Source organism: Oreochromis niloticus, linkage group LG3 (genome assembly GCF_001858045.2).
Source record: "Oreochromis niloticus isolate F11D_XX linkage group LG3, O_niloticus_UMD_NMBU, whole genome shotgun sequence".
In the NCBI taxonomy this organism is placed as follows: domain Eukaryota; kingdom Metazoa; phylum Chordata; class Actinopteri; order Cichliformes; family Cichlidae; genus Oreochromis; species Oreochromis niloticus.
This window is the reverse complement of record NC_031967.2, coordinates 49193982-49220881: the sequence shown is the minus strand read 5'-3', so window position 1 is coordinate 49220881 and position 26900 is coordinate 49193982. Positions and strand designations below refer to the sequence as shown.

The following is a 26900-nucleotide window of genomic DNA, read 5'->3' as shown; positions in this document are numbered from 1 at the left end:
TGACCAGCTTTTCAAAGCATTTTTCTTTATTACAGGGTGATACCAATGGGCTGGTTGTAGATGAAGCTGAAAATATTGTATTTCTTGGGCATCTCTTTCTGCTAAGCTAAGCAATGTTTTGTTTGTTCAAAAATTAAAGTGGATGTGTTCAAAGTTTATTCTAAATGGAACAATAAAGGTTGCACTTCAGGCCACAGTTATTACCTGTACGATGAAACTATTTTCATTTGAAGCAGAAGTGTAGAAAGCTCATAGTGTATTATCACCAGCACCTACTCTTTGTTTATTCATGTTTACAGATACCAGAAAAACAGCACATTGTTTTTTAGTAAATGTATTTATCTCCTGCTTTTTAACTTTTTATTTGTATTATTACTGAAAAAAACTGATTAAATATCTACTTTATGTCTTTTCTTAGAGTGCTCTGCATATTTTCTGTTAAGACTGAAAATAAATAAATTTACAAAATTAAATTAATTAAACAAGAGAAATAATACAATAACGAGAGAAGCACACTGAACAGCTTAGTTTAAGCCATTTAACTTACACCCATTACAATTACACCAAAAAACCAAAAACAGAACATTCACAAAATTTCTGTTTCTTTTGTCCAATTTGTTACATAATATTATTGTGTTTCATAGCACAACAACAATTAACAAACAACATTTGAGTTCTGACTCTGTTTGATTCCTGGCTGAGCTTGAATTATGTGCTGATGTGCATGATGTGAGCATGTGACAAAGTGAAAGTGATCAACACAAAGTTGTGTGCAAAACATCACACCTCTGTCCCAGCAATCGTTGCCAAAGTAGATTCCAAACGACAGCACCAGAGCGCTCCATAAAACAATGACAATGATCCAAGGTGTACCATCAGAAGAGAAAAGGCCCGCCTCTTCAAAACAGTCTGGATTAAATAATGAATATGTAAAAAGAGTTCAAATGAAAGAGAAAGACAAAATAAAACCCAACTGTTTTAAAAGCCTTTAAAAAAAACAACCTCTGGGACATTTTGTGTGCTTATTTCAGTGCCGATTATATCGGGCATTAAAAGAAAATGTAGATAAATAAAACATCATCGATTGATGAAAGAATATCATGGCAAGAAATAATATCATAATATAATAATAATAATATCAAAATATATCATAATACCTATGTTAATTAAGACAAGGACAAAGAACCTACCTATAACAACCTACTTTTCTTTCTTGAATTGTTTGCTACTCAGAAATGAAAAATGAAATTTATATAAACAAGAACATAGCTGGTACTCACCAACTCTCTCACCCTGAACACCCAGCAGAATCATAATGGTCATCACTGAAGAGATAAAAGCAGATTTATGAAGGTATCTGCTGAATCTTACAGGTAGTAATACATGAATTCATCATACATGGCCCACTAGGCTATAGGCTACTTTGTCTTTAAGTAAAACAAATTGAAATAAACATATTTTATACAACATTTTTAACTTTATAACCTTTTTGTAATGTGGAACAAAGATATGTGACAAAGTTGACATCTCATAACCATTTCATAAAAATGCAGTCCTTTGCAGCAAAACATGAACAACATTGACACTTTTTTTTTTACAAGATTAATTAAAAAAAACTTTTTTTATAAATATATTTATCTAATTTATTTCTATTTATTTTTTCAAATGTGAAAATTACTCACACAGTCTGATGCCGAGAGCTCTGACATCCATGTTGTTTTGCTGAAGACTGAAGTGTGCGGGGGCGTCCTCAAACAGTTTTAAGATCAAATGTTATTAAAATTTCATGCAACGCAAAAAAGTAGTTTTACGAAAGTAGTTTCCACTGAGACCAATTTTCTCTTGTGACAATTTAAGCCTCTGTGATTACGTTCATATCAGTGGGTGGAACAAGTTACCACTTCAGACTTTTGCTGCATCTGACACAACTAGCAGGCTGGTTCATGTTTCCCACACTCGCATTGTTACTTTGACTTTTGTCATACTAATACAAAAATAACGTAACTGATGGTTGTATCATTACAGAAATACAAGAAAAAAAACTTAAATATAAATCTTGTCCATAGTTTACAGTCTGTAGACTATACAGATTGTAAACTATGTACCAAATTAACCCAATATTAAATGAAATATCCAAACAAATAAACACATAATGAAAAATAAACTGTTTTCTTGGTGGCACGAGAGAAACATCAAGAATTGATGTGAAAGCAATTAATAGTCAATTTATAGTTATAATAACTGTATGAAAAATCCTCAACACAAATTTGTTGCTGAAGTTCATCCTTTAATGCAAGACTCTTTAGAGCTCTGTCAATCTAAATGTACAATGTAATGTTTAAATCAGGCTGTTTGCTGAAGCCTCAGCCTCCCAACTTGTAGTGCTTAATCATGTGTGCGTGTGTGTGTGTGTGTTTGTTTGATCTAAGAATCCCTAGGCTTTGTGTAAAGTATTTTAAATCGTTGTGACCATTTGTAAACAGTAATAAAGCAGAAGGGATGAACTGGCAACTTATTTTTGTACGTTTTCTCCTGTTTATTAACCCTTGTGCGCCCTGGACCAAAAAAAAAAAAAAAAGGGAGGGGGGGGGGGGGGGGGGGTCACACAGACCCTGGCAGCGCAGACCCAGGTCTCGTCGCGAAACAGGGCCCCGGCTCGGGGTGGGGGCGGATGGGGGTCAGGTGGACCCCCTGCTATAGCGGGTCTCGTCACAGCGTCGGACAAAGGCACCTAATCGGCTGTAACCCTCCATCGATCGGGTAAGTTACGATGGCAAACCTTGGGGTCTGGAGGGACCCCCAAGCGCCAAGGCAACAACTCTCAACTTCACATCATCATCTTCATCATCATCATCATCGTCTCCTTCTCGAGAGTGTTCACGTAAACCGGCCTCAGTGAGGACCTCGGACTCTCCCTGCCTGCTAGTCCTCCTACCTCCTTCCTCTTGGTTCTCCTGCTCCTCGCAGGGTAGGGCTTAGCCTTACGGGCCCCGGGTTACGCGTAAACCGGCCTAAGTGAGGACCTCGGACGCCTCCTGCATCCCAGTCCTCCTACCTCCTGCTCCTCGGTTCTCCTGCTCCTCGCAGGGTAGGGCTTAGCCTTACGGGCCCCGGGTTACGCGTAAACCGGCCTAAGTGAGGACCTCGGACCTTCCATGCCTGCTGGTCCTCCTTCCTCCTTCTGCTCTATTCTCCTGCTCCTCGAAGGCGAGCACCTTGCCGGATGGGCCCCGGTTTACGCATAAACCGGCCTAAGTGAGGACTGGGGTAGCTCTCTACTCCGTGGGTACTCTGTGACCACTTAGTAATGGCGATGGGGTATTTCGCAACCCCAATGCACGTTCGTAAGTTACGATGGGAAACACTGGGGTCTGGAAGGACCCCCAAGCGCCACGGCAACAACTCTCAACTTCATATCATCATCTTCATCATCATCATCATCATCATCGTCTCCTTCTCGGCAGTGTTCGCGTAAACCAGCCTAAGTGGGGACCTCGGACTCTCCCTGCCTGCTAGTCCTCCTACCTCCTTCTGCTCCGTTCTGCTGCTCCTCGAAGGCAAGCACCTTGTCGGATGGGCCCCGGGTTATGCGTAAACCGGCCTAAGTGAGGACCTCGGACTCTCCCTGCCTCCAAGTCCTCCTTCCTCCTTCTGCTCCGTTCTCCTGCTCCTCACAGGGGAGCGTTTAGCCGGATGGGCCTCGGGTTACACGTAAACCGGCCTTCGAGAGGAGCAGGGATGTTTTCAACTCCACGATTACTATGGGGTCAAAGTGTACCCACGATGGGGTATTTCGCAACCCCAATACACATTCGTGAGTTACGATGGCAAACACTGGGGTCTGGAGAGACCCCGAACCGCCATTCGTGAGTTACGATGGCAAACACTGGGGTCCGGAGGGACCCCGAACCGCCGGAGGAAACAACTCTCAACTTTAGATCATCATCATCATCATCATCATCATCATCATCGTCGTCGTCTCCTTCTCGGCAGTGTTCGCGTAAATGGCCCTAAGTGAGGACCTCGGACTCTCTTTGCCTCCTAGTCCTGCGACCTCCTTCTGCTCCGTTCTCCTGCTCCTCGCAGGTGAGCGCTTTGCCGGATGGGCCTTGGGTTACGCGTAAATGGGCCTGAGTGAGGACCTCGGGCTCTCCGTTGCTCCTCGTCTGCCTTGCTGCTTCTCCATCGTTCTCCTGCGCCTCGCTAGTGAAAGAGCAGCTGTTTGGTCTGCCTATTACGCGAACACCGCCCTCCGTTTGGACCTCGGGCTCTCCGTGCCTCCTCGTCCTCCTTGCTCCCTCTACATCCTTGTCCCGCTCCTCGCTAGAGTACGCTTAGGTTTGCAGAGGGTGGGTTTCGCGAACACCCTCTTCGGTGAAGACCTTGGGATCTCCGTTGCTCCCCGTCTTCCTTGCCCCTTCTACATTACTCTCAAGTGCCTCGCTAGTGAAAGAGCAGCTGTTTGGCCTGCCTATTACGCGAACACCATCCTCCGTTTGGACTTCAGACACTCCTTGCCTCCTCCTCATCCTTGCTCCCTCTACATCATTCAGATGCTCCTCGCTAGCGTACGCTTAGGTCTCCGGAGGGCCGGTTTCGCGAACACCCCCCTTCGGTGAGGACCTCGGGCTTTCCGTGCGTCCGTGTCCTCCTTGCTTTCTCTCCATCATTCTCAAGTGCCTCGCTAGTGAAAGCGCAGCTGTTTGGCCTGCCCATTACGCGAACACCGCCCTCTGTTTATGCTCCTCGCTAGCATACGCTTATGTCTGCGGAGGGCCGGTTTCGCGAACACCCCCTTCGGTGAGGACCTCGGGATCTCCGTTGCTCCGCGTCCTCCTTGCTCCTTCTCCTTCGTTCTCATGCGCCTCGCTAGTGAAAGAGAAGCTGTTTGGCCTGCCTAGTACACGAACACCGCCCTCGGTTTATGCTCCTCGCGAGAGTAGGCTGAGGTCTGCGGAGGGCCTATTACGCGAACACCGCCCTCCAGTTGGACCTCGGGCTCTCCGTTGCTCCTCGTCCTCCTTGCTCCCTCTACATCCTTCTCAAGCGCCTCGCTAGTGAAAGCGCAGCTGTTTGGCCTGCCCATTACGCGAACACCGCCCTCCGTTTATGCTCCTCACGAGCGTACGCTTAGGTCTGCGGATGGCCGGTTTCGCGAACACCGCCCTCTAGTTGGACCTCGGGCTCTCCGTTTCTCCTCGTACTCCTTACTCCCTCTCCATCTTTCTCAAGCGCCTCGCTAGTGAAAGAGCAGCTCTGTGGCCTGCCTACTACGCGAACACCGCCCTCCGTTTGGACTTCAGACACTCCTTGCCTCCTCCTCATCCTTGCTCCCTCTACATCGTTCTCAAGTGCCTCGGTAGCGTACGCTTAGGTCTGCGGAGGGCGGGTTACGCGAACACCACCATTTTTGAGGAACCCAGTACCTCCTACACACACACACACACACACACACACACAGACACACACACACACACACACGAGGCAGTGAGGAGGAGAAGGAGGTTGTTGCTACGCCTGCGTCGCGAAACCAGGGCTCATTGTGTGCGCGCCCGGAGTAGCTACGGGGAAACACGTGGGACAACCGACCAGTTTGGGGTCATGGTTTATTCAACGCGTATTTTCAGTGTGGTTTAACTTGGTAATCTGATCTGAAAGACTTTCCCTGAATGTGCCTTAATTTCACCTCTTTTTCCTTTCTCCTTTTCTTAGCTTACTGAAACTGTTGGCGACCAAAGGCCGGATTCAGGGACGTGTGCTGCTTGTGCTACTCGCGTTACGTGGGCAAACTGCTCGCTGTCATCATCAATACAAAGGTAAAGTGCAATCCCAGGGTTGTGTGCTGCTTGTGGTACTCGCTTTATGTAGACAAACTGCTTGCTGTCAACATCGATACAAAGATAACAAAAGAATAGCCTAGTGTAACGTAGTGTTTCATGTTTTGTTTTGTTTTTTTCTAGAATGATTCAAATGTAACCATCGTTTCCCCAACCCCGCAGGCTCTGCGACCCGTGAAGAACTGAGACTCCTTCTGGTCGGTAAAACAGGCTCGAGAAAGAGTGCGTCCGGAAACACCATCCTGGGGGATGCGTACGCTTTCAAAGAGGACGTTTCGCCCGAGTCTCTCACCGACAGCTGTCTCAGAAAAGAGGCAGAGGGCGACAAACTGGTGGGAGAGGATGTGGTGAAAATCGGCCAGCTGCGGCTGGTCACAGAGTGTTACAAAGGAGATTACTGAGATTCGTTTGTAACAAAAGGCTGATTCTTTCAATGCACGCATCCTACGGTGAGATTTATATCATGTATTCACAGCCACCAGAGGCGCTGTACAGCACCGAGTGCCTGAAACACAGACAGTTTGTTGATATTTTTTAATGTAAACCTTCTTTTTTTTTCATGTAAACCTGTTCTTGACATATCTACTGAGATTCGTTTGTCTTGAAAGGCTGATTCAACCCCGTTGTTGACTTTTATTTTGCCTTCCAGATTGCCTCAGTTGTATCGTGAGTGTAATTTCAAATAAAATAAAATAAAACTCAGAAGCATCTGTGTGTTGTATTCTTCTTCTTCTTCTTCTTCTTCTTCTTCTTCTCATTATTATTATTATTATTATTATTATTATTATTATTATTATTATTATTACCATTATTATTATTATTATTGTGATTATGCTTCATTTTCATGTACTGGGGTATCAATGACCCCCATGATGCCACAGCAGCTTCTGTGCGTGGTCCCCAAGTGCTACGTTTTCTTTCCCGATCCCCTGACGAACCCATTAGAATCGCTCTGGGGCACTCTTCGACCCCAAATGATCATTCTGGTTTTTTTTAACATTTTCATTCACCGGTCTCTACTGAGGTTGGGGTACTCTGGGACCCCCGGGGTCTGGGGCTGCCCCGAAGGGAAGCATGAAGGTTAACATTTTCATTCACCGGTCTCTACTGAGGGTGGGGTACTCTGAGACCCCCGGGGTCTGGGGCTGCCCCGAAGGGGAGCATGAGGGTTAAGAACATACAGATAAAATTGTACACAGTTAAGAAGACCATAAACTAAACGCAAAGGGTATGTGATGGGCACAATCATTAACCACACAGTCTCTGTGTCTGCAAAGGCATCTGTTTATTGCAGCGTCTAACAACATACAGATACAATTGTGTGCAGTTGAGAAGAGCGTATTTTTTTTTAAAAAAAAGCAAAGCATACAGCTGTACACAAAAGAAAACAATACTTTGATCATAATGTAAAAGCAAACCGTACCGCTGTACACAAAAGACATCCAAGTGAACAACACTTTACATTTCCCAAAGTGACACTCGTGTACATGAGCTAGTTTTTTGGCGTGAGGCACTTGCTTTTCTTAAGAAGCTGGAGATCTGCGCAGCAGGGCATACTTGCGGTTGAAAAAACCTCGGTTGAACTAAGAGATCGAGTGGAGATGCTCTGCCTGGTGGTTAGTCGATCAAGATCGCAACGAAGCGATAACTTCCTTACGTGTCAAGTACAGTTGGTTCACAAGGATTTGCATTCGACTTCTTGTTGTTGATCAGAGGCAAGGGAACCACACTGAAATACGCAATCGGTGCAGACGACACGTACACACGATACATCCTATTGTCTACCGCGCAGTCGCCTCACCAGCTTACGTTCCCAGACATGCAATCGCTCGTACGTTATTGTATGAAGGATGTGAGCAAGCTTTCAGATGGCAAAGAAGACTACGACATGATCAGAGAACTGCAATGTCACCAGACTCAAAGCGCCGATCAGATCAAGTTCTGTGATAAGCTCGAAGGCTTAAAACTGAGATCAGATCCGCATTGCGAGGTAATAGACCGGCGTACAGACCTCAGAGGGCCACCTGTCGTTCACAGGAATCTAAAACCTAGAATGCGTAATACAGACACAGTGTTCCCGAGGCTGGCGTCGGACAATCCGCCTGTTGTTCACAGAAGCGGGGCTGTACAACCTACGGATTTCAGAGCACCACCTGTTGACAGGGATCTAAATCCCAGGACGTGCAATAAAGACAGTGTTCCCGAGGTTGGCGTCAGACAATCCACCTGTCGTTCACAGAAACTTGAAGCCGAATAATGACAGTCCCACACTCTTCGCCGAAGCGACACCCCGGCCTCTGCCTGTTAGAAACACCAGCTCATCTGGAAAGGACCCTGTCGGATTCGGGGAGGGTTACACTTTGCTGGCAGCTTATTATAACTACGGGAAAAACGTGGAACAACAGTCCGAAGTGAACCAAGATCCAGTCAAACGCAACCGCCATGAAGACGGAGCACCTGTAGGATCCGGAATCCATCAGATACGTTACTGGACCCCTAAAGCTAAGGGTAGCATTAACGATCGTGAGCCCTACGAGTAAGAACACAGCTGTGACACGGACTCTTGATTCTCCCGCACCCATTGTATTAGTGTTTGTGAAGACACGTGAAGATAGAAGTGAAATGTTACACTTTTGTCTGTATGATATTGAACGACACAGTGCTGGCAAAGTATTACATTTCTTTATTTAGGTAAAGTTCACAAGTCAAGGTACATCACCAATACATGCAGGCTAGTTCGCTAACCAACAAGCTACGGGTTACCATTATTCCCAATATAGGTCGAGAATGTCCGAATGAGCTTAAAGTGGCGACAACGGGTCACCTTGAGGCGTCGTGCTATAAGACGTCGGGTTACACGACTAGGCCACGGTGCAAAGAATCCACGTCGCTAATATGTTGTATTTAGCATACTCAGTCAAAGCGAAGCCTCTGTTGATCACATCGACCAGCCAGTATGCATCCAACAGGTCTCATCACCCCAGTGATCCTGGTCTATGTGACATCGTGTGGAGCTACTTCAGAAGAAGGCCCATTCTGGATAGCTCTGTACAACTGTAACTAACGACTACATGTACATATTGAATGTGCACCAAATTTCAAGTAATAAGAGTGGATGAATTACTCAAATGTGATGCGGCTTATCGTAGCTGTGCTAATTGTGAAGTGCAACTTATTTCAAATAAACACCTTGTGTATACATGACAAATGAGCGTCAATGTGTTTCCTTACACATGCAGCCACAGATTATATAGCTGAAATTCATCTAAAAGGTGAGTGTTTCCAAGTGTCCAATGTGATGCACAACACCGCACACGAACATGAAATGTGAACACTTTTATTCAAGCAAGGTAGTTACAAGTATGCCACAACAGTTTATTTTTATTGCAATCAAGCGCACCCGATATAATCATAGGTCGGTCAGGAGAATCATACGGCGGTCGGAAGACCGAGCGCGGTGTCGATATTGAACTGTACAAAATATTGGCCTGCACGAAACTAGGAGAAAAATTTAAATGGGCGTGGTATCCACGGAGGGAAATGATGATGCACGGGGGGGCATACCATTAGGGACATGCGCAACAGGGGAGTGCGTTTTTAAAACGCCCCCCTGTGGCTGAATTTTTTTTTACAATATCAACAAACTGTCCGTGTTTCAGGCGCTCGATCCCTTAACCCTTGTGCGCCCTGGACCAAAAAAAAAAAAAAAGGGAGGGGGGGGGGGGGGGTCACACAGACCCTGGCAGCGCAGACCCAGGTCTCGTCGCGAAACAGGGCCCCGGCTCGGGGTGGGGCGGATGGGGGTCAGGTGGACCCCCTGCTATAGCGGGTCTCGTCACAGCGTCGGACAAAGGCACCTAATCGGCTGTAACCCTCCATCGATCGGGTAAGTTACCGTGGCAAACCTTGGGGTCTGGAGGGACCCCCAAGCGCCAAGGCAACAACTCTCAACTTCACATCATCATCTTCATCATCATCATCATCGTCTCCTTCTCGAGAGTGTTCACGTAAACCGGCCTCAGTGAGGACCTCGGACTCTCCCTGCCTGCTAGTCCTCCTACCTCCTTCCTCTTGGTTCTCCTGCTCCTCGCAGGGTAGGGCTTAGCCTTACGGGCCCCGGGTTACGCGTAAACCGGCCTAAGTGAGGACCTCGGACGCCTCCTGCATCCCAGTCCTCCTACCTCCTGCTCCTCGGTTCTCCTGCTCCTCGCAGGGTAGGGCTTAGCCTTACGGGCCCCGGGTTACGCGTAAACCGGCCTAAGTGAGGACCTCGGACCTTCCATGCCTGCTGGTCCTCCTTCCTCCTTCTGCTCTATTCTCCTGCTCCTCGAAGGCGAGCACCTTGCCGGATGGGCCCCGGTTTACGCATAAACCGGCCTAAGTGAGGACTGGGGTAGCTCTCTACTCCGTGGGTACTCTGTGACCACTTAGTAATGGCGATGGGGTATTTCGCAACCCCAATGCACGTTCGTAAGTTACGATGGGAAACACTGGGGTCTGGAAGGACCCCCAAGCGCCACGGCAACAACTCTCAACTTCATATCATCATCTTCATCATCATCATCATCATCATCGTCTCCTTCTCGGCAGTGTTCGCGTAAACCAGCCTAAGTGGGGACCTCGGACTCTCCCTGCCTGCTAGTCCTCCTACCTCCTTCTGCTCCGTTCTGCTGCTCCTCGAAGGCAAGCACCTTGTCGGATGGGCCCCGGGTTATGCGTAAACCGGCCTAAGTGAGGACCTCGGACTCTCCCTGCCTCCAAGTCCTCCTTCCTCCTTCTGCTCCGTTCTCCTGCTCCTCACAGGGGAGCGTTTAGCCGGATGGGCCTCGGGTTACACGTAAACCGGCCTTCGAGAGGAGCAGGGATGTTTTCAACTCCACGATTACTATGGGGTCAAAGTGTACCCACGATGGGGTATTTCGCAACCCCAATACACATTCGTGAGTTACGATGGCAAACACTGGGGTCTGGAGAGACCCCGAACCGCCATTCGTGAGTTACGATGGCAAACACTGGGGTCCGGAGGGACCCCGAACCGCCGGAGGAAACAACTCTCAACTTTAGATCATCATCATCATCATCATCATCATCATCATCATCGTCGTCGTCTCCTTCTCGGCAGTGTTCGCGTAAATGGCCCTAAGTGAGGACCTCGGACTCTCCCTGCCTCTCCATCCTGCGACCTCCTTCTGCTCCGTTCTCCTGCTCCTCGCAGGTGAGCGCTTTGCCGGATGGGCCTCGGGTTACGCGTAAATGGGCCTAAGTGAGGACCTCGGGCTCTCCGTTGCTCCTCGTCTTCCTTGCTCCTTCTCCATCATTCTCCTGCGCCTCGCTAGTGAAAGAGCAGCTGTTTGGCCTGCCTATTACGCGAACACCGCCCTCCAGTTGGACCTCGGGCTCTCCGTGCATCCTCGTCCTCCTTGCTCCCTCTACATCCTTGTCACGCTCCTCGTTAGAGTACGCTTAGCTTTGCAGAGGGCAGTGTTCGCGTAAACCAGCCTAAGCGAGGACCTCGGACGCCTCCTGCATCCCAGTCCTCCTACCTCCTGCTCCTCGGTTCTCCCTCTCCTCGCAGGGTAGGGCTTAGCCGGACGGGCCCCGGGTTACGCGTAAACCGGTCTAAGTGAGGACCTCGGACTCTCCCTGCCTGCTGGTCCTCCTTCCTCCTTCTGCTCCGTTCTCCTGCTCCTCGAAGGCGAGCACCTTGCCGGATGGGCCCCGGGTTACGCGTAAACCGGCCTAAGTAAGGACCGGTAGTGCTCTCTACTCCGTGGGTACACTGTGACCCCTTAGTAATGGCGATGGGGTATTTCGCAACCCCAATGCACATTCGTAAGTTACGATGACAAACACTGGGGTCTGGAAGGACCCCGAACCGCCGGAGAAAAACAACTCTCAACTTTAGATCATCATCATCATCATCATCATCATCATCATCGTCGTCTCCTTCTCGGCAGTGTTCGCGTAAACCGGCCTAAGTGAGGACCTCGGACTCTCTTTGCCTCCTAGTCCTGCGACCTCCTTCTGCTCCGTTCTCCTGCTCCTCGCAGGTGAGCGCTTTGCCGGATGGGCCTTGGGTTACGCGTAAATGGGCCTGAGTGAGGACCTCGGGCTCTCCGTTGCTCCTCGTCTGCCTTGCTCCTTCTCCATCGTTCTCCTGCGCCTCGCTAGTGAAAGAGCAGCTGTTTGGTCTGCCTATTACGCGAACACCGCCCTCCGTTTGGACCTCGGGCTCTCCGTGCCTCCTCGTCCTCCTTGCTCCCTCTACATCCTTGTCCCGCTCCTCGCTAGAGTACGCTTAGGTTTGCAGAGGGTGGGTTTCGCGAACACCCTCTTCGGTGAAGACCTTGGGATCTCCGTTGCTCCCCGTCTTCCTTGCCCCTTCTACATTACTCTCAAGTGCCTCGCTAGTGAAAGAGCAGCTGTTTGGCCTGCCTATTACGCGAACACCATCCTCCGTTTGGACTTCAGACACTCCTTGCCTCCTCCTCATCCTTGCTCCCTCTACATCATTCAGATGCTCCTCGCTAGCGTACGCTTAGGTCTCCGGAGGGCCGGTTTCGCGAACACCCCCCTTCGGTGAGGACCTCGGGCTTTCCGTGCCTCCGTGTCCTCCTTGCTTTCTCTCCATCATTCTCAAGTGCCTCGCTAGTGAAAGCGCAGCTGTTTGGCCTGCCCATTACGCGAACACCGCCCTCTGTTTATGCTCCTCGCTAGCATACGCTTATGTCTGCGGAGGGCCGGTTTCGCGAACACCCCCTTCGGTGAGGACCTCGGGATCTCCGTTGCTCCGCGTCCTCCTTGCTCCTTCTCCTTCGTTCTCATGCGCCTCGCTAGTGAAAGAGAAGCTGTTTGGCCTGCCTAGTACACGAACACCGCCCTCGGTTTATGCTCCTCGCGAGAGTAGGCTGAGGTCTGCGGAGGGCCTATTACGCGAACACCGCCCTCCAGTTGGACCTCGGGCTCTCCGTTGCTCCTCGTCCTCCTTGCTCCCTCTACATCCTTCTCAAGCGCCTCGCTAGTGAAAGCGCAGCTGTTTGGCCTGCCCATTACGCGAACACCGCCCTCCGTTTATGCTCCTCACGAGCGTACGCTTAGGTCTGCGGATGGCCGGTTTCGCGAACACCGCCCTCCAGTTGGATCTCGGGCTCTCCGTTGCTCCTCGTCCTCCTCGCTCCCTCTACATCGTTCTCAAGCGCCTCGCTAGTAAAAGAGAAGCTGTTTGGCCTGCCCATTACGCGAACACCGCCCTCCGTTTATGCTCCTCGCTAGCGTACGCTTATGTCTGCGGAGGGCCGGTTTCTTGAACACCGCCATCGGTGAGGACCTCTGGATCTCCTTTGTTCCTCGTCCTCCCTGCTCCCTCTCCTTTGTTCTCATGCGCCTCGCTAGTGAAAGAGAAGCTGTTTGGCCTGCCTATTACGCGAACACTGCCCTCCAGTTGGACCTCGGGCTCTCCATGCCTCCTCGTCCTCCTCGCTCCCTCTACATCGTTCCCCTGCACCTCGCTAGTGAAAGAGCAGCTGTTTGGCCTGCCTATTACGCAAACACCGCCCTCCATTTGGACCTCGGGCTCTCCGTGCCTCCGTGTCCTCCTTGCTTTCTTTCCATCATTCTCAAGTGCCTCGCTAGTAAAAGTGCAGCTGTTTGGCCTGCCCATTACGCGAACACCGCCCTCCGTTTATGCTCCTCGCTAGCGTACGCTTATGTCTGCGGAGGGCCGGTTTCGCGAACACCCTCTTCGGTGAGGACCTCGGGATCTCCGTTGCTCCTCGTCCTCCTTGCTCCCTCTACATCGTTCTCAAGTGCCTCGCTAGTGATAGCGAAGCTGTTTTGCCTGCCTATTACGTGAACACCGCCCTCCAGTTGGACCTCGGGCTCTCCGTGTCTCCTCCTCCTCCTTGCTCCCTCTCATTGTTCTCAAGTGCCTCGCTAGTGAAAGAGCAGCCGTTTGGCCTACCCATTACGTGAACATGGCCCTCCATTTATGCTCCTCGCGAGCGTACGCTTAGGCCTGCGGATGGCCGGTTTCGCGAACACCGCCCTCTAGTTGGACCTCGGGCTCTCCGTTTCTCCTCGTACTCCTTACTCCCTCTCCATCTTTCTCAAGCGCCTCGCTAGTGAAAGAGCAGCTCTGTGGCCTGCCTACTACGCGAACACCGCCCTCCGTTTGGACTTCAGACACTCCTTGCCTCCTCCTCATCCTTGCTCCCTCTACATCGTTCTCAAGTGCCTCGGTAGCGTACGCTTAGGTCTGCGGAGGGCGGGTTACGCGAACACCACCATTTTTGAGGAACCCAGTACCTCCTACACACACACACACACACACACACACACAGACACACACACACACACACACACACACACACACGAGGCAGTGAGGAGGAGAAGGAGGTTGTTGCTACGCCTGCGTCGCGAAACCAGGGCTCATTGTGTGCGCGCCCGGAGTAGCTACGGGGAAACACGTGGGACAACCGACCAGTTTGGGGTCATGGTTTATTCAACGCGTATTTTCAGTGTGGTTTAACTTGGTAATCTGATCTGAAAGACTTTCCCTGAATGTGCCTTAATTTCACCTCTTTTTCCTTTCTCCTTTTCTTAGCTTACTGAAAATGTTGGCGACCAAAGGCCGGATTCAGGGACGTGTGCTGCTTGTGCTACTCGCGTTACGTGGGCAAACTGCTCGCTGTCATCATCGATACAAAGGTAAAGTGCAATCCCAGGGTTGTGTGCTGCTTGTGGTACTCGCTTTATGTAGACAAACTGCTTGCTGTCAACATCGATACAAAGATAACAAAAGAATAGCCTAGTGTAACGTAGTGTTTCATGTTTTGTTTTGTTTTTTTCTAGAATGATTCAAATGTAACCATCGTTTCCCCAACCCCGCAGGCTCTGCGACCCGTGAAGAACTGAGACTCCTTCTGGTCGGTAAAACAGGCTCGAGAAAGAGTGCGTCCGGAAACACCATCCTGGGGGATGCGTACGCTTTCAAAGAGGACGTTTCGCCCGAGTCTCTCACCGACAGCTGTCTCAGAAAAGAGGCAGAGGGCGACAAACTGGTGGGAGAGGATGTGGTGAAAATCGGCCAGCTGCGGCTGGTCACAGAGTGTTACAAAGGAGATTACTGAGATTCGTTTGTAACAAAAGGCTGATTCTTTCAATGCACGCATCCTACGGTGAGATTTATATCATGTATTCACAGCCACCAGAGGCGCTGTACAGCACCGAGTGCCTGAAACACAGACAGTTTGTTGATATTTTTTTAATGTAAACCTTCTTTTTTTTTCATGTAAACCTGTTCTTGACATATCTACTGAGATTCGTTTGTCTTGAAAGGCTGATTCAACCCCGTTGTTGACTTTTATTTTGCCTTCCAGATTGCCTCAGTTGTATCGTGAGTGTAATTTCAAATAAAATAAAATAAAACTCAGAAGCATCTGTGTGTTGTATTCTTCTTCTTCTTCTTCTTCTCATTATTATTATTATTATTATTATTATTATTATCATTATTATTATTATTATTGTGATTATGCTGCATTTTCATGTACTGGGGTATCAATGACCCCCATGGTGCCACAGCAGCTTCTGTGCGTGGTCCCCAAGTGCTACGTTTTCTTTCCCGATCCCCTGACGAACCCATTAGAATCGCTCTGGGGCACTCTTCGACCCCAAATGATCATTCTGTCTTTTTTTTAACATTTTCATTCACCGGTCTCTACTGAGGTTGGGGTACTCTGGGACCCCCGGGGTCTGGGGCTGCCCCGAAGGGAAGCATGAGGGTTAACATTTTCATTCACCGGTCTCTACTGAGGGTGGGGTACTCTGAGACCCCCGGGGTCTGGGGCTGCCCCGAAGGGGAGCATGAGGGTTAACAGCGGCCTCCCATGGACGAACGCCATAGAGCCTGCCCGAAACTAGGAGAAAAATTGAAACGGGAGTGGCATCCGGGGAGGGAAACGTGGGTGTACGGGGCGCGGGAGCCAACCCTGATGCACGGCCTGTGAAATACGACCCAGTGGAGAAGGCGACGTGAGAGGATAGTGCTTGTATTACGCGAAACTCCCTGGCTTGTGGAGGACAGATGTGTGATAAGCATGAACACAGGCTCATGAACACAGGCTCATGAACACAAGCTCATGAACACAGGCGCAGGTCTCATGGAGAGGGTCTGAAATTGAGTCTCATGCGCTGAATAAAAAAAAAAAAAAACAAATTAGGCAAGGTGAAATTGTAGGCCGGGAGTGATATTGGGTTGGTTCTGTTTTTTTTGGGGGGGGGGGGGGGTTGTGCAAAACACACACGGAACAGAGTGTGGTGGAGGCTGGGACACGGACAGAGCACAGCTTTCGCGTAGCTTGCGTGTCGCTTCACCGTATTGACTGTTACCACACGCGGGAGCCAACCCTGATGCGCGGCCTGTGAAATACGACCCAGTGGAGAAGGCGACGTGAGAGGATAGCGCTTGTATTACGCGAAACTCCCTGGCTTGTGGAGGACAGATGTGTGATAAGCATGAACACAGGCTCATGAACACAGGCTCATGTACACAAGCTCATGAACACAGGCGCAGGTCTCATGGAGAGGGTCTGAAATTGAGTCTCATGCGCTGAATAAAAAAAAAATAACAAAAACAAATTAAGCAAGGTGAAATTGTATGCAATCTTTATATATGCAGGGCAGTGAAATATCACAAAGTACAATGCTGACTAGTACAACAAGTAACATTAGGCCGGGATTGATAATGGGTTGTTTTTTTGGGGGGGGGGGGGGGGTGTTGTGCAAAACACACACGGAACAGAGTGTGGTGGAGGCTGGGCGACGGACAGAGCACAGCTTTCGCGTAGCTTGCGTGTCGCTTCACCGTATTGTCTGTTACCACACGCGGGAGCCAACCCTGATGCTCGGCCTGTGAAATGCGACCCAGGGGTACTCTGGGACCCCCGGGGTCCGGAGCTGCCCCGAAGGGGAGCACGAGGGTTTTCCCGACCGAGAGTCCCGACCGAGAGAGTTTTCCCGACCGAGAGTCCCGACCGAGAAAGTTTTCCCGACCGAGAGTCCCGACCGAGAGTCCCGACTGAGAAAGTTTTCCCGACCGAGAGTCCCGACCGAGAGACTTTTCCCGACCGAGAGTCCCGACCGAGAGACTTTTCCCGACCTGAGAGAGTTCTCCCGACCGAGAGTCCAAATGAGGAAGTTTTCAAACAGGCAGTGTGTTTCACAAACTCAGGCTGGTATTTTCAGATCAGCTGTCATTTTCATTGTTTCATTTTATCATGGGTATGTGAAGTGCCGTGGTTCATCTTACACAATGATGATTGCTAAGCCAGATAATAGTCCTGAACGCCACACAGGCATTTGTAGGAAATCATGGTCAACTTTTGTATCTGTATCGTTTTTAACATTGTAAAAGATGTAAAATGTAGATGAATGTGTTGAGAATAATAAAAAAAACGAAATCCAAAGTATAACTTTGACTTGACATTTATTTCTTTTGCATCACACAAAATCCATGCCATTTCACGTACATTACACAGAATCCATGAGAATGGGAAAGTTTTCCCGACCGAGAAAGTTTTCCCGACCGAGAGTCCCGACCGGGAAAGTTTTCCCGACCGAGAGTCCCGACCGAGAGAGTTTTCCCGACCGAGAGTCCAAATGAGGAAGTTTTCAAACAGGCAGTGTGTTTCACAAACTCAGGCTGGTATTTTCAGATCAGCTGCCATTTTCATTGTTTCATTTTATCATGGGTATGTGAAATGTTGTGCCGTGGTTCATCTTACACAATGATGATTGCTAAGCCAGATATGAGTCCTGAACGCCACACAGGCATTTGTAGGAAATCATGGTCAACTTTTGTATGTGTATCTTTTTTAACATTGTAAAAGCTGTAAAATGTAGATGAATGTGTTGATAATCATAAAAAAAAACGAAATCCAAAGTATAACTTTGCCATAACATTTATTTCTTTTGCATCACACAAAATCCATGCCATTTCACGTACATTACACAGAATCCATCAAAACGGCCAAACTTTCTTTACACCAAAACTTTCCCGACCGAGAGTCCCGACCGGGAAAGTTTTCCCGACCGAGAGTCCCGACCGAGAGTCCCGACCGAGACAGTTTTCCCAACCGAGAAAGTTTTCCCGACCGAGAGTCCCGACCGAGAAAGTTTTCCCGACCGAGATAGTTTTCCCGACCGAGAGAGTTTTCCCGACCGAGAGTCCCGACCGAGAAAGTTTTCCCGACCGAGAGTCCCGACCGAGAGAGTTTTCCCGACCGAGAGTCCCGACCGAGAAAGTTTTCCCGACCGAGAGTCCAAATGAGAAAGTTTTCAAACAGGCAGTGTGTTTCATAGACTCAGGCTGGTATTTTCAGACCAGCTGTCATTTTCATTGTTTCATTTTATCATGGGTATGTGAAATGTTGTGCCGTGGTTCATCTTACACAATGATGATTGCTAAGCCAGATATGAGTCCTGAACGCCACACAGGCATTTGTAGGAAATCATGGTCAACTTTTGTATGTGTATCTTTTTTAACATTGTAAAAGCTGTAAAATGTAGATGAATGTGTTGATAATCATAAAAAAAAACGAAATCCAAAGTATAACTTTGCCATAACATTTATTTCTTTTGCATCACACAAAATCCATGCCATTTCACGTACATTACACAGAATCCATCAAAACGGCAAACCTTTCTTTACACCAAAACTTTCCCGACCGAGAGTCCCGACCGAGAAAGTACATTTGGTGTACACATTTTAAATTTTGAGCTCGATGCACCAACTCAGTGGAGGTCTCTTCGAGCAAAGTATACTGATAGTTTGGCCTTAACAGAGAGGGCAAGCTGTAGGCAAGAGCAAACCCAAGCGGAAGAAGAAATTGAAGCGATGCCCGAGCCTGTTGCAGACTCTGAAGAAGAGTCTTTAGCCACAGCAATAACTGCGTCTTTCAATAAACCTCAACCGGAGCCTCAGCCAGAGCCTTCAACTTCAACTTCCTCCGCGCTAGCCACTGTGGGGTCACATGGGACATGTGCTGACTTGTGTGTGTTGTTGTGAACTTAGACAGATGTACATGTTAAGCTGCGGACATGTTTCCTTTGAGGCATGCATCAAGGAGAACGTGAGGGTAACTGGGAAACAAATGTGTTTTATGTGTAAGGTAGAATGCGCATTTTATCGACCGGTGCACACCAGCTGCGTGTCAGATGTTACCTGCGTTGACTGTAACCAGCGCAGAGTGTACATGATGCTATGCGGTCACGCGACCTGCGCGTGTGTGAACAAAGCTTGTTCAGAATGTAACACCAAACATACTGTGAGAAGTTTCTGTGAATGGATTGACAAACTAACAGCTTATCTGTGTGTATGATACATAAAAAACCTACTACAAGTATAGTAGATGTATTGCCATTACAAGTATTGCCATTATGAGTTTGGCTACTGCATCCAACATATTTTTGTATAATAAAGAACCACAAGTATTTCTACTACAAGTGTTATATTTGTGTATAATAAAAACTATTCTAAAATGGTGAATGTCAGTTACATTCTGTATAACATTCATTTATTGTACTGTGTAACAACATACATATTCAAATGTGATGGGCACAATCATTAACCACACAGTCTCTGTGTCTGCAAAGGCATCGGTTTATTGCAGTTTACTGTTTGCAGTATTGCAGTTTATTGCATTACGTGAACATGGCCCTCCATTTATGCTCCTCGCGAGCGTACGCTTAGGCCTGCGGATGGCCGGTTTCGCGAACACCGCCCTCTAGTTGGACCTCGGGCTCTCCGTTTCTCCTCGTGCTCCTTACTCCCTCTACATCTTTCTCAACCGCCTCGCTAGTGAAAGAGCAGCTCTGTGGCCTGCCTACTACGCGAACACCGCCCTCCGTTTGGACTTCAGACACTCCTTGCCTCCTCCTCATCCTTGCTCCCTCTACATCATTCAGATGCTCCTCGCTAGCGTACGCTTAGGTCTCCGGAGGGCCGGTTTCGCGAACACCCCCCTTCGGTGAGGACCTCGGGCTTTCCGTGCCTCCGTGTCCTCCTTGCTTTCTCTCCATCATTCTCAAGTGCCTCGCTAGTGAAAGCGCAGCTGTTTGGCCTGCCCATTACGCGAACACCGCCCTCTGTTTATGCTCCTCGCTAGCATACGCTTATGTCTGCGGAGGGCCGGTTTCGCGAACACCCCCTTCGGTGAGGACCTCGGGATCTCCGTTGCTCCGCGTCCTCCTTGCTCCTTCTGCTTCGTTCTCATGCGCCTCGCTAGTGAAAGAGAAGCTGTTTGGCCTGCCTAGTACACGAACACCGCCCTCGGTTTATGCTCCTCGCGAGAGTAGGCTGAGGTCTGCGGAGGGCCTATTACGCGAACACCGCCCTCCAGTTGGACCTCGGGCTCTCCGTTGCTCCTCGTCCTCCTTGCTCCCTCTACATCCTTCTCAAGCGCCTCGCTAGTGAAAGCGCAGCTGTTTGGCCTGCCCATTACGCGAACACCGCCCTCCGTTTATGCTCCTCACGAGCGTACGCTTAGGTCTGCGGATGGCCGGTTTCTTGAACACCGCCCTCTAGTTGGACCTCGGGCTCTCCGTTGTTCCTCGTCCTCCTTGCTCCTTCTTCTTCGTTCTCATGCACTTCGCTAGTGAAAGAGAAGCTGTTTGGCCTTCCTATTACGCGAACACCGCCCTCCAGTTGGATCTCGGGCTCTCCGTTGCTCCTCGTCCTCCTCGCTCCCTCTACATCGTTCTCAAGCGCCTCGCTAGTAAAAGAGAAGCTGTTTGGCCTTCCTATTACGCGAACACCGCCCTCCAGTTGGATCTCGGGCTCTCCGTTGCTCCTCGTCCTCCTCGCTCCCTCTACATCGTTCTCAAGCGCCTCGCTAGTAAAAGAGAAGCTGTTTGGCCTGCCCATTACGCGAACACCGCCCTCCGTTTATGCTCCTCGCTAGCGTACGCTTATGTCTGCGGAGGGCCGGTTTCTTGAACACTGCCATCGGTGAGGACCTCTGGATCTCCTTTGCTCCTCGTCCTCCCTGCTCCCTCTCCTTTGTTCTCATGCGCCTCGCTAGTGAAAGAGAAGCTGTTTGGCCTGCCTATTACGCGAACACTGCCCTCCAGTTGGACCTCGGGCTCTCCATGCCTCCTCGTCCTCCTCGCTCCCTCTACATCGTTCCCCTGCACCTCGCTAGTGAAAGAGCAGCTGTTTGGCCTGCCTATTACGCAAACACCGCCCTCCATTTGGACCTCGGGCTCTCCGTGCCTCCGAGTCCTCCTTGCTTTCTTTCCATCATTCTCAAGTGCCTCGCTAGTAAAAGTGCAGCTGTTTGGCCTGCCCATTACGCGAACACCGCCCTCCGTTTATGCTCCTCGCTAGCGTACGCTTATGTCTGCGGAGGGCCGGTTTCTTGAACACCGCCATCGGTGAGGACCTCTGGATCTCCTTTGCTCCTCGTCCTCCTTGCTCCCTCTCCTTTGTTCTCATGCGCCTCGCTAGTGAAAGAGAAGCTGTTTGGCCTGCCTATTACGCGAACACTGCCCTCCAGTTGGACCTCGGGCTCTCCATGCCTCCTCGTCCTCCTCGCTCCCTCTACATCGTTCCCCTGCACCTCGCTAGTGAAAGAGCAGCTGTTTGGCCTGCCTATTACGCAAACACCGCCCTCCATTTGGACCTCGGGCTCTCCGTGCCTCCGTGTCCTCCTTGCTTTCTTTCCATCATTCTCAAGTGCCTCGCTAGTAAAAGTGCAGCTGTTTGGCCTGCCCATTACGCGAACACCGCCCTCCGTTTATGCTCCTCGCTAGCGTACGCTTATGTCTGCGGAGGGCCGGTTTCGCGAACACCCTCTTCGGTGAGGACCTCGGGATCTCCGTTGCTCCTCGTCCTCCTTGCTCCCTCTACATCGTTCTCAAGTGCCTCGCTAGTGATAGCGAAGCTGTTTTGCCTGCCTATTATGTGAACACCGCCCTCCAGTTGGACCTCGGGCTCTCCGTGTCTCCTCCTCCTCCTTGCTCCCTCTCATTGTTCTCAAGTGCCTCGCTAGTGAAAGAGCAGCCGTTTGGCCTACCCATTACGTGAACATGGCCCTCCATTTATGCTCCTCGCGAGCGTACGCTTAGGCCTGCGGATGGCCGGTTTCGCGAACACCGCCCTCTAGTTGGACCTCGGGCTCTCCGTTTCTCCTCGTACTCCTTACTCCCTCTACATCTTTCTCAAGCGCCTCGCTAGTGAAAGAGCAGCTCTGTGGCCTGCCTACTACGCGAACACCGCCCTCCGTTTGGACTTCAGACACTCCTTGCCTCCTCCTCATCCTTGCTCCCTCTACATCGTTCTCAAGTGCCTCGGTAGCGTACGCTTAGGTCTGCGGAGGGCGGGTTACGCGAACACCACCATTTTTGAGGAACCCAGTACCTCCTACACACACACACACACACACACACACACACACAGACACACACACACACACACACGAGGCAGTGAGGAGGAGAAGGAGGTTGTTGCTACGCCTGCGTCGCGAAACCAGGGCTCATTGTGTGCGCGCCCGGAGTAGCTACGGGGAAACACGTGGGACAACCGACCAGTTTGGGGTCATGGTTTATTCAACGCGTATTTTCAGTGTGGTTTAACTTGGTAATCTGATCTGAAAGACTTTCCCTGAATGTGCCTTAATTTCACCTCTTTTTCCTTTCTCCTTTTCTTAGCTTACTGAAAATGTTGGCGACCAAAGGCCGGATTCAGGGACGTGTGCTGCTTGTGCTACTCGCGTTACGTGGGCAAACTGCTCGCTGTCATCATCGATACAAAGGTAAAGTGCAATCCCAGGGTTGTGTGCTGCTTGTGGTACTCGCTTTATGTAGACAAACTGCTTGCTGTCAACATCGATACAAAGATAACAAAAGAATAGCCTAGTGTAACGTAGTGTTTCATGTTTTGTTTTGTTTTTTTCTAGAATGATTCAAATGTAACCATCGTTTCCCCAACCCCGCAGGCTCTGCGACCCGTGAAGAACTGAGACTCCTTCTGGTCGGTAAAACAGGCTCGAGAAAGAGTGCGTCCGGAAACACCATCCTGGGGGATGCGTACGCTTTCAAAGAGGACGTTTCGCCCGAGTCTCTCACCGACAGCTGTCTCAGAAAAGAGGCAGAGGGCGACAAACTGGTGGGAGAGGATGTGGTGAAAATCGGCCAGCTGCGGCTGGTCACAGAGTGTTACAAAGGAGATTACTGAGATTCGTTTGTAACAAAAGGCTGATTCTTTCAATGCACGCATCCTACGGTGAGATTTATATCATGTATTCACAGCCACCAGAGGCGCTGTACAGCACCGAGTGCCTGAAACACAGACAGTTTGTTGATATTTTTTAATGTAAACCTTCTTTTTTTTTCATGTAAACCTGTTCTTGACATATCTACTGAGATTCGTTTGTCTTGAAAGGCTGATTCAACCCCGTTGTTGACTTTTATTTTGCCTTCCAGATTGCCTCAGTTGTATCGTGAGTGTAATTTCAAATAAATTAAAATAAAACTCAGAAGCATCTGTGTGTTGTATTCTTCTTCTTCTTCTTCTTCTCATTATTATTATTATTATTATTATTATTATTATTATTATTATTATTACCATTATTATTATTATTATTGTGATTATGCTTCATTTTCATGTACTGGGGTATCAATGACCCCCATGGTGCCGCAGCAGCTTCTGTGCGTGGTCCCCAAGTGCTACGTTTTCTTTCCCGATCCCCTGACGAACCCATTAGAATCGCTCTGGGGCACTCTTCGACCCCAAATGATCATTCTGTCTTTTTTTTAACATTTTCATTCACCGGTCTCTACTGAGGTTGGGGTACTCTTGGACCCCCGGGGTCTGGGGCTGCCCCGAAGGAGAGCACGAGGGTTAACCTTTTCATTCACCGGTCTCTACTGAGGGTGGGGTACTGTGGGACCCCCGGGGTCTGGGGCTGCCCGAAGGGGAGCATGAGGGTTAACAGCGGCCTCTCATGGACGAACGCCATAGAGCCTGCCCGAAACTAGGAGAAAAATTGAAACGGGAGTGGCATCCGGGGAGGGAAACGTGGGTGTACGGGGCGCGGGAGCCAACCCTGATGCACGGCCTGTGAAATACGACCCAGTGGAGAAGGCGACGTGAGAGGATAGTGCTTGTATTACGCGAAACTCCCTGGCTTGTGGAGGACAGATGTGTGATAAGCATGAACACAGGCTCATGAACACAGGCTCATGAACACAAGCTCATGAACACAGGCGCAGGTCTCATGGAGAGGGTCTGAAATTGAGTTTCATGCGCTGAATAAAACAAAACAAAACAAATTAGGCAAGGTGAAATTGTAGGCCGGGAGTGATATTGGGTTGGTTCTTTTTTTGGGGGGGGGGGGGGGTTGTGCAAAACACACACGGAACAGAGTGTGGTGGAGGCTGGGACACGGACAGAGCACAGCTTTCGCGTAGCTTGCGTGTCGCTTCACCGTATTGTCTGTTACCACACGCGGGAGCCAACCCTGATGCTCGGCCTGTGAAATGCGACCCAGTGGAGAAGGCGACGTGAGAGGATAGCGCTTGTATTACGCGACACTCCCTGGCTTGTGGAGGACAGATGTGTGATAAGCATGAACACAGGCTCATGAACACAGGCTCATGAACACAAGCTCATGAACACAGGCGCAGGTCTCATGGAGAGGGTCTGAAATTGAGTCTCATGCGCTGAATAAAAAAAAACAAAACAAATTAGGCAAGGTGAAATTGTAGGCCGGGAGTGATATTGGGTTGGTTCTTTTTTTTGGGGTGGGGGGGGGGGGGGGGGTTGTGCAAAACACACACGGAACAGAGTGTGGTGGAGGCTGGGACACGGACAGAGCACAGCTTTCGCGTAGCTTGCGTGTCGCTTCACCGTATTGTCTGTTACCACACGCGGGAGCCAACCCTGATGCTCGGCCTGTGAAATGCGACCCAGTGGAGAAGGCGACGTGAGAGGATAGCGCTTGTATTACGCGAAACTCCCTGGCTTGTGGAGGACAGATGTGTGATAAGGCAACCCTGATGCTCGGCCTGTGAAATGCGACCCAGGGGTACTCTGGGACCCCCGGGGTCCGGAGCACATAATAATTATGTTTAAAAGCTGTTGGTGGTCAGACTTTTATTGTGAAAGGCTTCATAGTTGCACGTCTGTCGGATTTAAAGGTGAACAGTAGTTTTTTTTGTATGGCTGCTGAGGTGCACAGAATGAGCAGGTGCAAGTTAAACTTTGAGACGTTTCTCTTCACGTTAAGGAAAAAGCCAAACAATGACGAAGACTTCCGGGTAGAAAGGACTAGTTTTCTTTGTTAGGATGAAGCTCCTTTCTCCTTCTGCTGCTGCTCCTCTTTCTGTTTGTAGAGCAGTGAGCAGAGGATGGATGGATGGATTCTCCGAAGCGTGTCTCAGCCCGGCGGGGTGGAGGAGGTGGAGGTCTCTCTGCCTCTGCTTTCTTCTTCCACCTTTTTTCATGTTTTTGGTTTAAACTCTCGTAGTGGCTTTGGTCCTTTCTGTCTCGCGGGGGGGCATTGCGTGTAGTTCGCGTGGCCGACCGCGTGCTCTGATTGGCTGGCCGTGATTACCGGCACGCTTCTCTGCGCGGGGCGGACAAACACCGCGGGCGTCATTATGTTAATGAGCTTCTCCCGCGGCACGGGGCAGACCTGCCGCAGCATTCATCCCCTCATCCTGCGCGCTAATGCCAGGCTGGGGGGGGGTCACAGGGGGCGCGGGGCAGGGGCCGGTCATTGTCCCAAGCACGCTATATAAGCGGGCTGAGGCCGGTCGTGTGCCAGGCTCACCGGCTCGCACGAGCTGATCCAGAGCAGAAAACACGCAGAGACACGCGCGCCGCTCCGAACTGCCACAGACTTCAGGTGAATTCCTCTTGCGTGGATCCCTCACGCCTCCTCTCCTCTCCCCGCAGTCATGGACTCGCTCTACTCCGACATCGACAGCAACAGCTGCAACTTCTTCCCGCACAGCGAAGACGAGGAGTCCCGAGGCCCGCGCTGCGCGTCCCTGCAGCCTGAGCAGCAGCAGAAGAAGCAGCAGCGTCGCGGTCGCGCGCGCAGCGACGCGACGGTGCAGGTGGTGAAGAAGAACCGGCGCCTGAAAGCCAACGACCGCGAGCGTAACCGCATGCACAACCTGAACGACGCGCTGGACGCGCTGCGCGGCGTGCTGCCCGCATTCCCGGACGAGACGAAGCTGACGAAAATCGAGACTCTGCGGTTTGCGCACAACTACATCTGGGCGCTGTCCGAGACCATCCGCATCGCGGACCTGCAGGCGGGTAAGGTCGGAGAGCCGCCCGTGCTGCTCAGCCCGTGCCTAGCCGAGGCCCCTAGCCCGGGCAGCGATGCCTGCTCCTGGAGCTCCAGCGGCTCCTCGTCCTCCTCCTCCCCGGCCTACTGCGCATCCAGCCCGGGCAGCCTCGCCGCCCCCGAGGACTACAGCTACCTGCGGCAGGACGCGCTGTACGGCTTCCGCAGCTTCGTGCCGGGCATCTACTGATCCATGAGCCCGGAGGTCCCGCTGGAATAAGACTGAGAGCCGCTATTTGCCTTACTCACACCTCCTTCTCCTCATCACCATCATCATCGTCGTGCTTCTACGGATGGACTGGAAATGAGAGGAACTGAATTTGATCTGTTTTTTATTATTAGTTTTGGGTTTTGTAAATTTCTCCAAAAACCTTTGCACTTTCCCCTCTCCCCTCTCTCTCCCCCACAGTCTGCAGGTTACAGTCAGTCTCAGTTTTTCTGTTTTCGTGTCGGAGGTGAAAAGTCAATTTTACAATTAGTAAAGTGATTCTGCAGAAAAGAGAGCGTGGAAATCGAGTTTCAACGCTCCCACAATAGACTGAAAGGAGCTGCCCGCATTCATTATGTATTCCACACACACACACACACCCTCTCTCTGCATGACTACTACCTACTTGTGAATAAACCATGTATGTTATGAGCAATGTGAGTGTAGTGTAACCACCACTTGTGATATTGTAGGTTGACAACAATGAGACGATACACGCTG

General features: G+C 50.0%; 3 protein-coding genes across 3 annotated transcripts; all 3 read left to right on the top strand.

The window, feature by feature from the left end:
- The first annotated feature begins 10989 nt into the window (after positions 1-10989).
- LOC109198428 (GTPase IMAP family member 5-like) lies at positions 10990-15267 on the top strand. Its single transcript, XM_019353902.2, has 3 exons — positions 10990-11052; positions 14440-14543; positions 14727-15267. The coding sequence occupies exons 2-3, from the start codon at positions 14450-14452 to the stop codon at positions 14963-14965; spliced, it is 333 nt and encodes a 110-aa protein (XP_019209447.1). The 5' UTR covers positions 10990-11052; positions 14440-14449; the 3' UTR covers positions 14966-15267.
- Positions 15268-22329: 7062 nt separating this feature from the next.
- LOC109198427 (GTPase IMAP family member 5-like) lies at positions 22330-23161 on the top strand. The gene is made up of 2 exons (XM_019353901.2): positions 22330-22645; positions 22829-23161. Exons 1-2 carry the CDS (start codon positions 22552-22554, stop codon positions 23065-23067), a joined length of 333 nt encoding a protein of 110 aa, XP_019209446.1. The 5' UTR covers positions 22330-22551; the 3' UTR covers positions 23068-23161.
- Positions 23162-25663: 2502 nt separating this feature from the next.
- On the top strand, positions 25664-26381 carry LOC100694743 (neurogenin-1-like). Its single transcript, XM_003460371.4, has one exon. The coding sequence runs from the start codon at positions 25794-25796 to the stop codon at positions 26379-26381; it is 588 nt and encodes a 195-aa protein (XP_003460419.1). The 5' UTR covers positions 25664-25793.
- Positions 26382-26900: the final 519 nt, after the last annotated feature.